Source organism: Rhinopithecus bieti, unplaced genomic scaffold (assembly GCF_001698545.2).
Source record: "Rhinopithecus bieti isolate Rb0 unplaced genomic scaffold, ASM169854v2 scaffold_21201, whole genome shotgun sequence".
NCBI lineage: Eukaryota > Metazoa > Chordata > Mammalia > Primates > Cercopithecidae > Rhinopithecus > Rhinopithecus bieti.
The window spans coordinates 717,381-734,901 of record NW_016810610.1 but is presented as its reverse complement, the minus strand read 5'-3'; the positions used below and the strand labels follow the sequence as shown (position 1 = coordinate 734,901).

Genomic DNA, 17,521 nt, shown 5'->3' with positions numbered 1-17,521 from the left:
AAAAAAAAAAAAAAAAAAAAAAAAGAAAGAAAGTACCTAGTATTAAGAAGGAATGCAGTTAAGGGTAACAACTATTGTTATTTCATTTCTCACTGCCTCATCAATTCACAATAAAATAGGATAAGCTTGAAAACTGTAAAATTCAAGTTTTCAAAACCATTTGAAGGTATAAGGAGCCTTCTAATAATATCGAAGCTGGGGGATTTAACCTGTAACACCTTAAAGAATTTAGATCCTCCCCTTCCCCCGATATTTTGTTATATGACCTCTGCTGCCAAATGAGAAAGTCACTGTGAAGGCAAAACCAAAAAAAAAAAAAAAAAAAAAAGGGTGGATTTTGATGTTAGGAACTCTTCCCAGGAAGACACGATTGTTACCTTCAGCCTATTCATTCATGCAATACGTATTTATCAAGTGTTTACTAAGTGTCAGGAACTGTTCTAGGTGTTGGGATATCACAGCGAAGAAACCAGACAAAAATCCTTGCCATGAAGGAGCTGTGTCCTAGTTGGGAAGGTTGAAGTTGACATAACGAAACACATGAGTAATAATATGTACATATATATAAATATGTATGATTATATATTAGAAAGCAGTAAGTACTATGGAGAAAAGGCAAGGCCGGGGACAGAGAATGTTGGGGGAGAAGCTGTGGTTTTAAGTAGAGTAGTAGAGGAAGGTCTCTTTGAGGAAGTGCTATGTGAGTAAGTACCTGAAGAAGGGATGAGAATAAGCCATGTAGATTCTGAGGAAAAACCACTCCAGACAGAGTGAGCAATAAGTGCAAACGTCCTGAGACGGGAGCCCACCTGGTATGTTCAAGGCAGTGGGGAGGCTGGTGAGATCAGGAGGCAGACAGCAAGAGGCGTGAAGTTAGTGAGGTGGAGGAGTTAGGGCCTGCAGGTCATTGTAAAGGGCCTTGGCTTTTCTCCTAAGTTGTTCTGTTTTGTTTTGTTTTGTTTTGAGACAGGGTCTCACTCGGTCACCCAGGCCAGAGTGCAGTGGTGTGATCATAGTTCACTGCAGCCTCAACCTCCAAGGCTCAAGTGGCCTTCCCACCTCAGCCTCCCAAGTAGCTGGGACTACAGGTGTGCGCCACCATACCCGGCTGATTTTTAATTTTAATTTTTTTTTTTTTTTTTTTTTGTAGTAACAGGGTCTTGCTATTGCGCAGGCTGGTCTCGAACTCCTGGCCTCAAGTGATCCTCCAGCCTTGGCTTCCAAAAGTGGTCGGATTACAGATGCGAGCCCACTGCACCCAGTGCCACTGTGGGATTTGAACAGAGAAAGCGTCATGATCTGATCATCAACTCCACAGGATCCTCGGCCGCTCTGTGGAAACTAGAGTTAAGGAGAGTGAGCACAGATGCAGAGTGCTGAATTAGTGCATGAAATAAAAAAGAGCTCAAAGATGAGATGATGACACAACGGGATTAGATGAAAAAGGTTAGAGAAATTAAGACATAAAAACCAAGGACAAAGATAATACCAATGGTAAGAATGGAAATATCAAAGGACAAAACAAATGCTGATAAAATACCTAATTCCTAGCACAGAGAAAACTTTGAAATGATTTCAATGAATGCAGAAGAAAGAGCCTCAAACAATGAGAGAAAACAATAGATGTGCAAGATGAAGAAAGATTTTTTTAAATGTATGTCTTAGAAGTAGAGAACCTAAGAAGCAGATGTATTCGAAGATTAAATACACAAGAATATCCCTGAAATGAAGAGACAGCTGAATTCACAGATTTAAAGGGTATAGATATAACATATTTTGAGAAAATTTGATACAGAATGCTGACTCCAAGTCCTAGGCTAAGCCTTAGGACTCCAAGATATCATTCTCCATATATCCAGGCAGAAAAACCCTATTGCTCACAAAAAGAGAAAAACTCAGGCTAGCCTCAGACTTCTCAACAGCAACACTGATACTTAGAAGATGATGAAGCAATACCTGATGTCTTGAGGGAAAGAAAGAAGCTTACACCTGCCAAAATGTCCAAGAACCTGACAAAAGAACCAAGAAACTTACACCTGCCAAAATGTCATTCAGAGATAAGGGCAATGGGCAAACCACCACGAACAGAAAGGTGTTTGGGAAGCACGACACTGTGAACCCTTCTTGGGAAAACTGATGGAAAACAACATCCAGCCAATTAAGAGAGGAGTTAAAATAAGCTCAGGAATGCAAGCACTAGTAAAAGTGCTAGCAGTGAACAGTGAATTCAATTAGGAAACTGACACCACAATTACCTGATTATGGCTAGAGAGGAATATGGAAATGTTTTGAGGAAAGGAAAATGTGCAAACAACATTACAACTAACAAAAATTGGAGGTGAGTAGGAGACAACTATGACAGTGCTACTGTCCTCGTGTACACAGTAGGGAAGTAATGACTGGCACCAGACTGTACAAGATTCTTCATCTAAGCATCTCACAGAAGCAACCTCAGATCACATCACCCAATCACTTCATCTTTGCTTAGAGACTATGTAAAATCTCATCACTGTGCTTATATCCCAGTTCCTGTTTCTTGGACTTGGTAAGGCAAAGCATATCATAAGACAAACTTATCTTCAGGATCTTTTAAGAAAAGGGAGATGACGTATCTTTAACTTTTTACTGATTATATCCAGATTCTTTTTTTTTTTTTGAGACAGTGTCTCACTCTGTCACACAGGCTGGAGTCCAATGGCAAGATCATGGCTCACTGCAGCCTCCAACTCCTGGGCTCAAGTGATCCTCCCACTCCAGCCTCCTGAGTAGCTGGGACCACAGACATGCACCAGTACATCCAGCTAATTTTTAATCTTTTTTGTAGAGATGTGGTCTCACTACATTGCCCAGGCTAGGTTTAAACTTCTGGCCTCAAGTAATCCTCTTGCCTCAGCCTCCCAAAGTGCCGGGATTACAGGCATAAGCCACTGACTCTAGCCTATATCCAGATTCTTAGTGCAAGAACCAAAATTGTTTCTAATTCATTAACATTTAAGATTTCTATACCACGTTTCTTTCAGACAGACTGATGAACAAATAATTTTTAAAAAATACCTTGGTTCTGGCCAGGCACAGTGGCTCACACTTGTAATCCTAGCACTTTGGGAGGCCGAGGCGGGCAGATTACGAGGTCAGGAGATCAAGACCATCCTGGCTAACACAGTGAAACCCCATCTCTACCAAAAATACAAAAAATTAGCTGGGCATGGTGGCGGGCACCTGTATTCCCAGCTACTCGGGAGGCTGAGGCAGGAGAATGTGGTGAACCCGGGAGGCAGAGCTTGCAGTGAGCTGAGACTGCACCACTGCACTACAGCCTGGGTGACAGAGCAAGACTCTGTCTCAAAAAAAAAAAAAAAAAATTGGTTCTAAGGATAACCACATGGGGTTTTATTTCATATTTCCAGTTATTTAAGCTGTGTATTCATGAAAATGCCATGGAATTCTCAGGACAAGATTTCCATTCCATATGGAATCATTGCCTAGGTGTAATGATCTTTCTTGGGGGACTTTGTCGCATTCATTGCTCATCTGTCCCTGCTCTACCCATCTTGTGAGTGGGCACTGAGCCGTATGACTCCTCCCCTTGCCTGTGGATGACTAGATTGTTAGTGGACGCTGGATCAGAGAGAGGCCCATACATCAGCTGCTGGCCAACAGCTTTTTCTGGTTTTGAAAAAGATGAACTGGGCCAATTAGGTTTTCACTCCTAAAAATCTGAAGTTAGAGATACATATAAAAGTCCCAGTCAGTGGTGGATATCCACATTAAAAGATAAAGTTAGGCCAGGCCAGGTGCAGGCATCACAGAACCATGTGTAGACCAAAGTCCCAAGGGACAGAGTGTCAGAGGAAGCCAGATGGGCAGGAAAGGAATGGGACATTCCCCCAAACTAAACTGCTGGTCCTGGAGCAGCCTGGAATTCTGTACTTCCTGAGGCCTGGCTGTCCAGCATTTCCTGGGTTCCTATCCCCACTCTCTCTACATATTTTGATTGGGTTATTGAAAAGTATAAGTGGATTGCTGTTCTTCAGAAACAAAAGATCCTTCATTAGAATGGAGAGGGAATTTTTACCAAAATAACACCTCAGTTGGATCATTTGCAATGGAATCTGTCAGTGCCCTACCCATACCTCCTTGGCACTCGCCTCTACAAATCAGATGTGATTACTAGAAGCATCAAAATGCGTGAGTTAATGTACCTGAAAGCAGCTGTCAAACAATGGTGATGGGGAGGTGGTAAACACCCCAGCTTCCTCATCCCTTGGCTGGGATTTCTCTGCAGCACATCCCACACTACCTCTTAGAGGTCCCAATGGATTGAGAATTGCTGCCCATACTGGTAACTGGCTTGATATTACACCTTTTATTAGCCTCACTCCTCTAACAGTGATTCCTAGAATCACCTTCCAAATAAATTACTTGCCTTTAAATTTTCCTCACAGAGTCTCTTTTTGGGCGGGGAGTTGTAAACAAAAGAGAATCTAAGATCCATATTTTTAAGCTAAAAAAAATGTTGTCTTAAGTCACTGATCACTTTCATCTAAAGATAACAAGAGACAGATTCTAAATAGAACAATATCCTGAAAAGACCAAGCATGTTCATCAGACAGAATATATTTTTTTCTCAAGAAAATCAATTATTAACTGGATCATCTTATCATACAAACACAACGGAACTTGTATGCACACATACTATGCCAAAGTACTTCTTCCTTTAAAATATGTAAAGAAGACAACTTAGATTAACTCTGGTAGTAGCAGAGGTCAGAACTACCAACTGCCTCATAAATAAATATGTCCCCAAAATGTCTTTTAGGCCTGTGTTTATGTTTTAGGCAGAAGGATGTGACTTATGACATTTACCAAGCTCTATAAAAATGAGTCATTTTACAATATTTACACATATATTACATGGGCTCTCTTTATAATTTTAAACAGCTGTATATTGCTACAATTCAACCAAAGATTGTCCTAGTACCATAAGCCATATGCCAAGTTGGCTGTCTTCAAAAGAGATACAGAAGGTAGGTCTCTTCCCTTCCTTTCTCTCACTATCCCTAGCAAGATGGAAAACACTCCGCATATGTATTGGATTTGTTGGGATTTGGAGGAGATTAGAGGGTGGACGGGAAGGAAAATATTTAGAACTTAAATTCTTCTTGGTTTTGGATATGGATTACACAATATTTCCCCTTCCTGAATAACATATACTAAGAGCACTGAGCATTTCCCAATATGCTTCATTGGTTATTAAATTTGCACACAGAAAAAAAAGCAACTAAGCCACAAGATGAGCTTTCAGCCATAGCATCCACAATTGAGAACTAGGTGGGCAAAAATCAAAGAAAGAAAGAGAAACAAATGAATGCTGACCCATTAATGAGGCTAACAATATTTACTGAGCATCTGCAATATGCAAAGGCATCACCTTCAAGGGGCCAAAAGTGGTATAGAGATCAAAGATACCTAAACTAAGCCCTCAGCAACCTTACATCTAAGTAGAGCAAACAGCACAAGGACCTAAATAACTCTAAAACAAGGCAGAAGGATTGAAATCAGAGATACTGACCAAACGGTATGAAGGTTCAAAGGAAGGAATGCTTGCCGCTCAGCAAGAGAGGTGAGGAAAGCTTCAAGTCTAACGCGCTCTTCGCAACTACAGGAAGAGTTACAGATGGTTGGCTGGGCTCAACATCTTTCTACCAGCTGCTGCCACATATAGAAAATGAACTGGATCACTTTTCGTATGTAGATATAGAAGTTAACCAAGAAATGTGTTGGATCTTGTTTGCATCTTCTTTAAACTCTTAAAATAGACCAATTGAACCACGATCTATGTTAAATCAAGTTCAGCTGAAGTATTACTAAACAATTAACTTCACTTAGTATTCCCATCATGGATAATACTGGACCAATTGGTGATCTCAATGATTAGACAGTTTTTTAAATTAATGAATTAATTTGTATTTATTTATTTTTGAGACAGGGACTCACTCTCTCACCCAGGTTGGAGTGCAGTGGCACAATCTTGGCTCACTGCAACCTCTGCCTCCTGGGTTCAAGCAATTCTCATGCCTCAGCCTCCCAAGTAGTTGGGATTAGAGGTGCGTACCACCATGCCCAGCTCATTTTTGTATTTTTGGCAGAGACAGGGTTTCACCATGTTGGCCAGACTGGTCTCAAACTCCTGACCTCAGGTGATCCACCCGCCTTGGCCTCCCCAAATGCTGAGATTACAGGCATGAGCCACCGCGCCCGGCCTACGCTGTTATTAAGTAGCCACTACCCCGATAGTGCCACTGGCTACCAAGCGAAGATAGAGTCTGTGCCCTTTAGGGACAAGTGCCCAAGGACAGGATAACAGAACACGTCCAGTTACACACTAGAATCACATGACAGCACTTCAGGAAAAAGACTGATGTGAAACAGAACTGGGAATTGTCCCACAAGGACAGCAAATATTAAACACCCCAGAATATTCTAGTGATGTAAAAAATGACCTTACAAAATGATCCGGGTCGTGATGGACAGAAAGGGAGCTGGCTGAGTGCTGGCCGTGGCCCTAGTTATTTGACTTTTCTTCCCCAGCTCATTTTTATCCCAGGAGATCCTACTCTATGTCATGAGAATTCTCCCTCTCCACTTGGGCTGCAGGCAAACCTTTGTGAGCTAGATTTTTCTGGACACTGTGAGTCATAATGTGTCCGATGTCCTCTGATTAATTTTGGTTGCTATCTATGGCCACAGAACTTGGACAAGGAAAGATTTCTAAACAGTAAACAAACAAAACTTGGGGGACCACAGTAAGGCACTTACAGAAAGTGAACTTAAAAGCCAGCTAAATGATTTCTCAAAGTAAAGGCCCTACCTTTCTTTATGTAATATTTGCAGACCTTTAAACTGTAAAGATATAAGCAGTTTTGAAGATTAAGAGATAGGATGTAAATAGACATGAATGTACATATAGGATTTTTGTACATACAGGAAAACTGGTTATTTCACTTTGAGGGAATAGCTTTAATTTAATTTGAAATTGTATCAAGTGGTGGGAATACAAAATAGTACAGCCACTGAAAAAACAGTTTGACAGTTTCTCAAAAAGTTAAACAGAGAATCACCATATGACCCAGGATTTCCACTCCTAGATATACACCCAAGGGGACTAAAAACATGTTCACACAAAAACTCGTACACAAGTGATCATAGCAGCATTATTCATAATAGCCAGAAAGCAGGAACAACACAAATGACCATCAGTTGATGAAAAGATAAAGAAAATGTGATATATCCCTACAATGGGATACTATTCTGCTATAAGAAGGAAGATGGCATTTATCAATGCCACCTCCTCGATGAGCCTTGAAAACATTATACTAAGTAAAAGAAGCCAGACACAAAAACCACAGGTTACACGATTCTAATCAGAAGAAATGTCTGGAATAGGCAAATCCACAAACACCTAAAGGAGCTAAGTAGTTGCCAGCAGCTGAGGAATGTGAGTAATCGGGGATGGTTTCTAATGGGCACAGGGTTTCTTTCTGGGCTGATAAAAATGCTCTGGAATTAGAGAGTGGGATGGTTGCACAACTTTGTGGTTCTACTAAAATCCACAGGATTGTACATGTTAAAGTGATGAATTTTATGGCATACTACATTACATCTCAATTTTAAAATGTATGAAGTACCTTTATTTACCAAGCACTGTGTTATAGTCTGAAGAAACCATGAAAACAACCGCCCTGCCACTAAGGCACTTACTACCCGGTAGAGAGAGACATGCAAACAAACAAATTTATAAATAGCCAAGCATAGAAGTGCTTGGATGGGCTTTTGTGTGGTACACAGCAGAGCCCAGAAAAGGAGAGGTCTGGAGAGACTCCACAGGAAAGTCCCACCTGAGCTGAGTCTCCAACTAAACTAAAAAATAATAATAATAATCATCATCATCATCATCCTTTGGTCTTCTCATGTAATATTAAACAGGGAGAGAGGAGGGCTAGGGTCTTAATCTAACACTACCCTCTAATTATACCATAGACCTTAGGAAAATCATTTACTTCTCTGGACCTCAGTCTCTCATTTCCTATAAAAATAAGGTGTTGGCCGGGGGCGTTGGCTCACACCTATAATCCCAGTGCTTTGGGAGGCCGAGGCGGGCAGGTCATTTGAGGTCAGGAGTTCAAGACCAGCTTTGGCCAACATGGTGAAACCCCATTTCTACTAAAAATACAAAAATATTAGCCAGGTGTGGTGGTGTGCGCCTGTAATCTTAGCTACCTAGGAGGCTGAGGCACAGAGAATCGCTGGAACCCGGGGGGCAGAGGCTGCAGTGAGCCAAGATCACGCCAGTGTGCTCCAGCCTGGATGACAGAGCAAGACTCTGTCAAATAAATTAAATAAATAAGGTGTTGATATCAAAGATTTCTACCTTTGAGAAATATCTAGAATCCTCGTGCATATCATATCATAGTCTATCTAAAATCCTGACATACTTAAATGCTGATTCTGCAAAGGGTTTCTCTAGTGCATTCTGGGTGTGCTGCTTTCTGAGGTTGAGAAAGGAATCTTCCTGATGACTATCTCTACACACCCTAACAAACAGCACACAGACTCTGCTGCCTTCCTGTTGGCAGCCTTCATCTTCCATCCCAGGGACAGAATCACCCATCTGCTGACTACCTATTCACCTTATATTACCTTCCTACTGGCAGCCTTCATCTTGTAACCCATAGACAAATCAAGCCTGTGCTGGCCACCTGTCCACCCCAATGAGTAACACACAATCCATATCCCCTTTCTTTTTTTTTTTTTTTTTTGAGACAGTCTCACAGATGACACAGTCTGTCATCCAGACTGGAGTGCAGTAGCACTATCTCGGCTCACTGCAACCTCTGCCTCCCAGATTCAAGCAATTCTCCAGCCTCAGCCTCCCGAGTAGCTGGGACTATAGGCGCCCACCACCATGCCTGGCTAATTTTTGCATTTTTAGTAGAGATGGGGTTTCACTATGCTGGCCAGGTTGGTCTTGAACTCCTGACCTCGTGATTCACCCATCTTGGCCTCCCAAAGTGCTGGGATTACAGGCATGAGCTGCTGTGGCCAGCCGCCACACAATCCATATTCCCTTTCTGTTAGCAGCATTGTCTCGTACCCACGGCCGTCACGGGTCCATGACTAATTTGCCAAGTTAACAGGAGTCCATCCATAATCATCAGCACTGGGTCATGCCCCAGAATCATTAGGATCAAAGGATGGGAAATCAGGGATTTCTTTGAAAGTAAGCCACTCTTAGTAAGATTCAAATTTGTTTAAAGCCTGGATTAAAACAATGCCAAACAATAAACTTAAATAGACTGCTTTACCCTTTGACTTCAAATAAGATTAGTTTTTAAGTATATTTAATTAAAACGAATGGGGCATTGCAGCATATTTAGTTACTCAAGGAAGTAATTTATATGGGAACATTTCATGTGAAAATAGTTACTTGCCCACATTCCTAGGACTAAAATAAAATAAAGAAACAAAACAAAAGCAACCATCAAAAAAAAACAAAAAAAGCTGGACTAAGTAGATTCAGCGAGTGGAACTAAGTGAAAAATGTCTTCTACCTTTTTCTTTCCACTCTCAGATCATTGGGCTATTTTCCTTTTACTCATATTTTGGGTAAATCATATCTATTTTCCAGCTCAAATCGCAAATCCTTTCTCTTTCCCTTCAGTGATATTTCTTTCCTTTGAAAACTTTTTTTTTTTGTATTGTATTTGTTATCTAGACAATTATGCAACTTCTCACACATTTGGGTGAGAAGAGGGGGAAGTATTTATTGAGCTCCAACTAAATGCCAGAATTGTTTAAATATGTATTTTCTTTTAGGGCTCATAATACTGCTGCAATGGGGGTAGCATTATCCACATTTTATATACAAGAAAACTAATGCTCGGATATATTAAGTAACTTACCCGGGTCACAGAACTGCAAAGAGCAGAGCTGGACTTTAAACTTGGCAGCGAGGTCTCACCCCACAGCCCTGAACTTGCAGCCACTTTGCTTTGCAGCTTCTCCTGGCCTCAGCTACTTGAAGGCAGGGGGACAATTTAATGCCGAACTGTATTCTTCCAACATAGTGATTTGATTTCGGCGAACATTCACTCATTCATTTACTCATCACTCACAGCTTTTTTTTACATGCCAGGTACTACAATGGAATAAAAATAAGAGCACAGCTCTCCCCTTGCCCTCAGAGAAGACCTCAGTGTATGAAAAGGGAGAAGCTTATAAACAGGCAACTCGAACAAAGATATGCAGAGGATGCTATGAAAACACAGAGGAGGACGAGGCAAGAGGTAAGATCAGGCCTCCCTAGAGGAGGAAAAGCTTAACCTTCATCCTGCTGGGCCTCAGAGGAACTGGGGAGGCCGTGCCAGGCAGCAGAATTGCACATACAAAGAGAGGCCCAACGTGAAAGGGTCCTTCAAACATCTGTAACAAAGAAGATGAGGGTGTTTGGGGGTTAAGAGTGGGACGTGATAGAAAGGTTTAACCGTCAAGAGCTTGAAACATATGATTCTGGGAAACATGATTAAACTAATGGAATGAGAAGCCTAGGGAAGTGAACAGGGGTTATTGGTAACTATAAATAAATTTTTTAAAATGCAAACTATTTAATGCTTTCCCAAATAGCCGAAACCTCAAATCCCTCTCCATTCATGCCCTTGCAAGATGTAGAAGTAACTGGCCACCACCTATCATCTCCATCCTCAGGAGAATAAAAGTTAAAGTAAGACTGCTGTTTGGGGGGAACCATATTCCATCAACAAACTGGATGTGGCCGTGGGGATCCAGCATCCTGGAGGAACAGGAGGCCACAACGCAGTACATCTCCTTGCCAGCAGCAGACGCCTGTTACTACTTTGCCTCTCAAAGTAGCCTAGTCAAAGCCATCAGTCAGGAGAGCGGGTCTGAGGGCAGGAACCACATGCTGGTTCTTACCAACTTTCCCAGGATATATTTTTCATGGCTAGCTCAAACACTTCTCTCAAATTTAAGACAGGGCCTTCACACCTGAGTTCCAGGGTTTGCAGGGAATTAACACCTTTTCCCCGACACAGCCTCTCAATGTCACCAGGAAGATGCTATAGAAAAGTTCCACAGCATCTTGAAGAATATGCTGTATTTTTGACAACAAAGCCATTTGCAGCCTTTGGCCTGCTATACCCAAGACGCTTCCCCTAGCCCTCTGACATACAGGTCTGGGGTTGTGGATTACCGAATGGGGTAAGAAGGGCACACTAAAAGAAAAATATTATAGTGTTATATGTTCTGCTTAGTTTGAAAACAGGTTGGTATTGCTTTAAGAAACAATAATGTACCCAAGAGGTTTTCTCACTTACCTGATAATCTGAGTATCTGGGTCTTGGAAGACCACTCCGAGTGAAGACAACCCCTGGTATGCTGCACCTAACAGAAAGGTCTCAGCAGGTGCCTGAATCAGACGTGAACCACCTTTCTCTCTTCTGGGATATGAACTGCTTTTTCAGGGAGGGGACTGCCAAGTCTGCTTTGGTCCCAGCTCTCCAGTCCAGAACATTCTGCTTTGGAATTTGGACTCAGCTGACAACATAATCACTGAGTCCTCTCCAGATATCCTTGGGCTTTTGATAATAGTGCCAGTCTCTTGTTTGTTTGTCAAGAAGGTAATTGCCCTAAATGTTATTTCATTTGTACGAGACCCAAAAGCTCCAACAGACAGAAAGAAACACAGGTTCAAAAACTTCACTGTAATTTCCTACAGTAGAGTAAGGGAACATTCCATACAGACAGCTTGTATTTATGAGCGAGAGGAAGGAAATCTTTGCTAATTTTCCTGGCAACAGCAATTTACTTTATGGAAGTCTTCAAATTTGAACTGCTGAAGTACTTAATTAGCAATATTATTTACAAACTTTAGGTGTGCCAGTGTTCAGCATACCTCATGAATGACCACTTTTATGATCCTCAGGCTGAGGCAGAGTGACATCGTGGTGGAGACCATGAACCTGGGTGTCAGGCAGACCTGGGTGTCAGGCAGACCCAAATCTAGTACTTATGTGACCTTTGGAAGGTCTCTTAACTGCATACGCCCCCGTTTCCTTCTCTGTAAAATGAAATAAAAGTAATTCCTGCTTTGTTGAGTTGTTGAGAATATCAAACATGGAAAAATCATAAAACACATGGCACAGGCGAGGTGTGGTGGCTTGCGCCTGTAATCTCAACACTTTGGGAAGCCAAAGCAGGAGAACTGTTGGAGGTCAGGAGTTTGAAACCTGCCTGGGCAACAAAGTGAGACCCTGTCTCTACGAAAAAATCAAAGAATTAGCTAGGCATGGTAGCATGTGCCTGTGGTTCCAGCTACATGGGAGGTTGAGGCAAGAGGATCACTTGAGCTCAAGAGGTGAAGGCTGCAGTGAGTCCTGTTCGCACCACTGCACTCCAGCCTGAGAGACAGAGGGAGACCCTGTCTCAAAAACAAAACCAAACAAAAAAGACACTTACTACAATGTTTGAGATATAGTAGACCCCCAGTGAATGACAGCTGTTCTTCTAGAATAGTACTACATCTACAGTCAGAAGCTGCAGAGGCTGTTTTGTATGTTTACTGATCTATTTCACTGATATATGTTCACTGATATATTTTTGCGGAAGCTATTGTGTATGTTCTCTGATATATTTGTTTTGCCCACTTTTCTCATCTTCTTGCTAATTCATTGCTATTGTTAAGTGGGGAAAACAATTTCTTCCCTTGCAACATCCAAGGGTTGTTTTGAGCATAACAAAGGACAGATATGCATGGGGACACTTGGAAAATCATGGAGTCCAGCACAACTCAAAGCAGGGATTGAGCACCAGACAACAACAGGAAGCTGCAGCATCTTGAGATCTTTCTGACAGCTGCAGGAGGCCTTTGCCAAACATTCCTGAGCACCCTGCCAGGAGCCGCTCCTGAACACTCTGGGGCTTCGTAGCACAGGAACACGCACGGCTGCAGGAGGGCGCACTTCCTCCAAGCACCTGTCCTAAACAGGATGCTCTGAGCACACAGTGGCTTCCTGGGAACCCCACGTCCTGTGCAGCATCTATAGTTGTGGGCCTCTATTGTTTCACAGCATGGAAGGCAAACAATATAAATTATTTTTAACAATAATAAACAATTTTCCTTATTTTATTTTTTTAATTCAACCTCCATAGAGATTGTCAAAAATGACTAATGCTGACTATATTGCAACTCTATTATTATTACTGAAATTAACATTTACCGTATGCTTCTGTGCACCACTATACCAAACACTTTGATATGCACGTTCTCATTCTTTAAATTTATTTTTATCTGTATTTACAATTTTTAAAATTGAGATAGGGTCTTGCAATGTTGCCCAGGCTGGTCTTGAACTCCTAGGCCCAAGTGATCCTCCTGCCTCAGCCTCTCAAGTAGCTGGTACTATAGGCCCACACCACCATGCCCAGCCAGGTTCTCATTGAGTCCTCATAATCAATACTGCCCTCAGATACAGGCAAATAGGGCCCCTGCCCTAACCCCATTCCTTCCTCAAAAATGTCTAAGTGCGCTCTGGTACCTGGGATCGCTGGGGCCAGCAGTGCTGTCCGGATGGGGAATCTGAGCCTTCTCTTCACAGATCTCTCTAGTGATCCTCTGCATCTCTCCCATACTGGGCAAAGGGTTGGCCAGATGCCCCAAGGAACCCCAGGAGTCATGCCGATGGGGTTTCCTGGGGCCCTGGAGCTGGCTCCATTCTAGGAGACAAGCCGAGCAAGCAATCACTTCCTCAGGCTGGTGTGGCATTTCTTTCCCATGATTGAAACAGATTGAGCTGTTGACACAAGTTGTTTATATAGACAGGAGCCCTACAAAAAATATTTGCCCAGGGCCCTATCTACTCTAGGGATAGGCCTGCTCAAAGTGATCATGTAAGGTATGCATTCCCTGCCTACCTTAGGGACAGAGAAACGCACTTGGAATTACTAACTTCCCAAAGTAACACATTTGGTGAGTAGAAGAGCTGGGAGTCAAATGCTGGAATGTCCAACCTCCAAGTCACAACACTTAACTAATCTCCCAGATTTCCTTATCTGCCTCCACTAAGATATGGATATCCCAATGATGATTACCTTTCCTGTATCCAGAACTCTCTCTGATACTGTTAATTCTCTTGTTCCCTCGTGAGGGAATCTGCTGATAAGTCATTATCCAGCATGCTTTCATTAAACTACAGCTTACCTGGCTTCCCCTTGCCTTCCTGCCTTCTCCTCCCAACAGATCTTATCTCTCTTTCAAGAGCAACAGTGGCTCACTCCAAAAATATCTGATTGAGTCTCTTTGAGTAGAAACATTCCACAGAAGCACCGAAGTCATTCAGAATAAAGCGTTAGCTCTGGCAGAAATCTATATGTTTCATTTTTATTCCTATTTGTGGAATAAAACGTTTTTTTCCTCAGTAAAGGGATTCTAGGTATCCACTAGTATGTGGATCTGATTTTTGAGGGAGGTGTCCTTTGCTGCAATAGGTATAGTCAGCTGGTTCTGAACAGTCTTCTGAGCAGAGCTTGTAAGGGGACTGGGAAGAAGGTGTGGCTTCTCCATCCCCACTCCCTGCTACCCTAAAAAGGGATGTGCCTGGAATCATGAAGAGAAGCTTGTTAAGAGTAAGAAACAAGGAGCTGTCACCATCAGCAGCTGTCAGTATCCTGTCCTGCCTGAGCACTGACCTGCTTGTCAGCCTTCTCTGTCCCAGCCAAAGCTCTGTATAGTCCCAGTGAGACACCGCCTCACACCCACTAGGATGGCTAGAACAAAAAAGTCAGATAAGGCCAGTCGTGGTGGCTCACGCCTATAATCCCAGCACTTTGGGAGGTGTAGGTAGGCAGGTCACCTGAGGTCAGGAGTTCCAGACCAGCCTGGCCAACATGGTGAAACCCCACCTCTGCTAAAATTACAAAATTAGCCAGGTGTGGTGGCACGTGCCTGTAATCCAAACTACCTGGGAGGCTGAGGCAGGAGAATCATTTGAACTCGGGAGGCAGAGGTTGCAGTGCGCCGAGATCAGGTCATTGCACTCCAGCCTGGGCAACAAAGCAACATTCCATCTCAAAAAAAAAAAAAAAAAAAAAAAAAAAAAAAAAAAAAAAAAAAGGCAGATAATAGCAAGTATTAGCAAAGATGTGGAGAACCTGGGACCTTCATATGCTGCTGGTGGGGATGTAAAATGGAGTAACCGCTTTGTAAAATAATCTAGAAGTCCTTCAGAAGGTTAGACATAGACTTATTACATGACCCAGAAATTCCACTCCTAGGTATATACCCAAGAGCCCTGGACATATCATATGTCCACATGAAAACCTGTATATAATGATTCTTTTGATGTGTTCATGCATGTGTGTATGAGGTGTGCCACCCTTGAACCTTGTTATGACATTGGCACATTACCCATCTGACATGAAAAAAGAAAAAAAAAACCTCGTATATGAATATGCATAGGGGCATGATTCATAAGAGTCAAAAGTTGGAAACATCCCAAATGTCCATCAGCTGGTATAAGGAGAAACAAATTGTGGAATATCCATACAGTGAAATAGTATTTGGCCATAACAATGAATAAAGTACTGACATGCGCTACAACATGGGTGAACCCTGAAAACACGCTAAGTGAAAGAAGCCATAAACGAAAGACCACATGTTATAAATTCCATTCGCATGAAATATCCAGAATAGGGACATCTAAGAGGCAGAAGTAGATTTTGATTTCTTAAGGCTGAGAGATGGGGGTGAAGAGGTTGGGGTGGGGAGGCAATAGCTAAAGGGTACGGGGTTTCTTTTTGAGGCAGTGAAAATATGTATGTAACACATCAGTAACATACTAAAACCCACTGAACTGTATACTTTAAATGGATAAATTTTACAGCCTATGAATTATAACTCAATAAAACTATTGAAAGCTGATTGCAACAAAACAGAATATCTTAACTCCCTTACTTCGGCTAAACTGAATCCAGTTCAACTCTGGCTGTCCAAGAATGATGAGGAATATGTTATGCTTCCTGGCTCATTTGACTTAACTTCATACATTCATAGGGACCATGGTTAATCACCTTCTGCTTCCTGTACTAATTCTAGTGCTGACTTTGACAAGGTGTGAGCAGTTGGGTAGATATCATCTTCATTAATAAAGGCAGCATGATAACTTCAAAGTCTGAAAACTCCCAAGTGCAATAACTCTATCCTGAGAGTGGGCCTTCTCCACCTCTTTCCCAGGCAGAGGGATGAGTGACACGTTTTAATGAGCTTCACTGAAAAGAAGCCTCAACAAGTTCTCTCAATATTAAAATGTTTTCTTTTTATTTTGTTTTACATTTTTTAGAACATTTCACAAGACGAGCCCTCCCTATACAGTGACACAATTTGGACCTCAACTTTACTTAGGTCATCTTTTGCTAGCCTCTATCTCCCGCCTTGAATATTTTCTTTCCATTCATCCTTTGTCATATGAAATAATAGCATCTACAGATAGAGATCTTTCTTTTCCATCATACTTCCTATTACTGACAGTTATTCCTACCAAGTTTGGAAAGAAATACATTTGTTACTGAAGATCATAAAATCCTGGACAAAAATATCCTCGGAATTTAGCTCCATAGCTGTACTTATGTTACATTCTCCATTTCTCCCAACCTCACCCCCATTAATTATATATTAAGGATAGTGTTTCCTTTGAAGAACATATTACGGAAGAATGATCTGGATAGTACTCTCTTAATTACGCCAATCACAAAACACAAAACCACGTCCAGAGAGAGTTATTTTACTTACCAAAAGGATCAACGCTGTTACATAAGCGCTCACGTGGGCAGTAGTCCTCGGGACAGAGATACAGCAAATGGGTGACAGTGGCACGCCTGTGAGCGGGGAAGGAGGTCCCAGAGACCCTCCGGTCCTCAACAATCAGTCTCCTTCTGTTCGAGCCCCTGGCACTGGTTCTCCCAGATGAGGTGACTTTGCTTTTCTCAGAGCTGCACAATTTCCCCAGACACTTTAGACCAAGGAAGGCAGGCATCTTGGCATGGATTTCCAAGAAATGAGAAATGGGCAGCAGGGTCCCAAGGAGTGGAGCTAGCCCACAACTCTCTCTGTTCCCCTGGCTCCTTACTGTCTCCTTTTCTCACTGCCCAGCAAAGAAGATTAAGGCAGATGTATTTAAGTGATTACCCTCAAGAGCTTAGGGTGCCATATTCTCAGTCAGACAATTAGGTATAAAAACAGCCACTACCAGGAACTCCAGACTGTCAGTCTCAGACATGAATGCATATTTGAACACCAGATTAATATCCAGAACAAGAGAAAGAATATAGCTGTAATATCTACAAGAATTCTCCTGCAAATACTCCTAGAATATTCAGTATCATCTGGTAAGAGTACTGAGAATAGGGCTAGGGATAGATACACATATTTTGTATAATCCAAAAACGTCTA

At 42.1% G+C, this 17,521-nt stretch overlaps 1 protein-coding gene across 1 annotated transcript in view; it reads right to left on the bottom strand.

Moving 5' to 3' along the window:
* ABLIM1 (actin binding LIM protein 1) overlaps window positions 1-17,214 on the bottom strand; it is a 234,677-nt gene extending 217,463 nt beyond the window's left edge. The window contains 1 exon segment of the mRNA XM_017892465.1: window positions 16,862-17,214. Coding sequence (XP_017747954.1) covers window positions 16,862-17,105 — 244 coding nt within the window. The 5' untranslated portion in view covers window positions 17,106-17,214.
* Window positions 17,215-17,521: the final 307 nt, after the last annotated feature.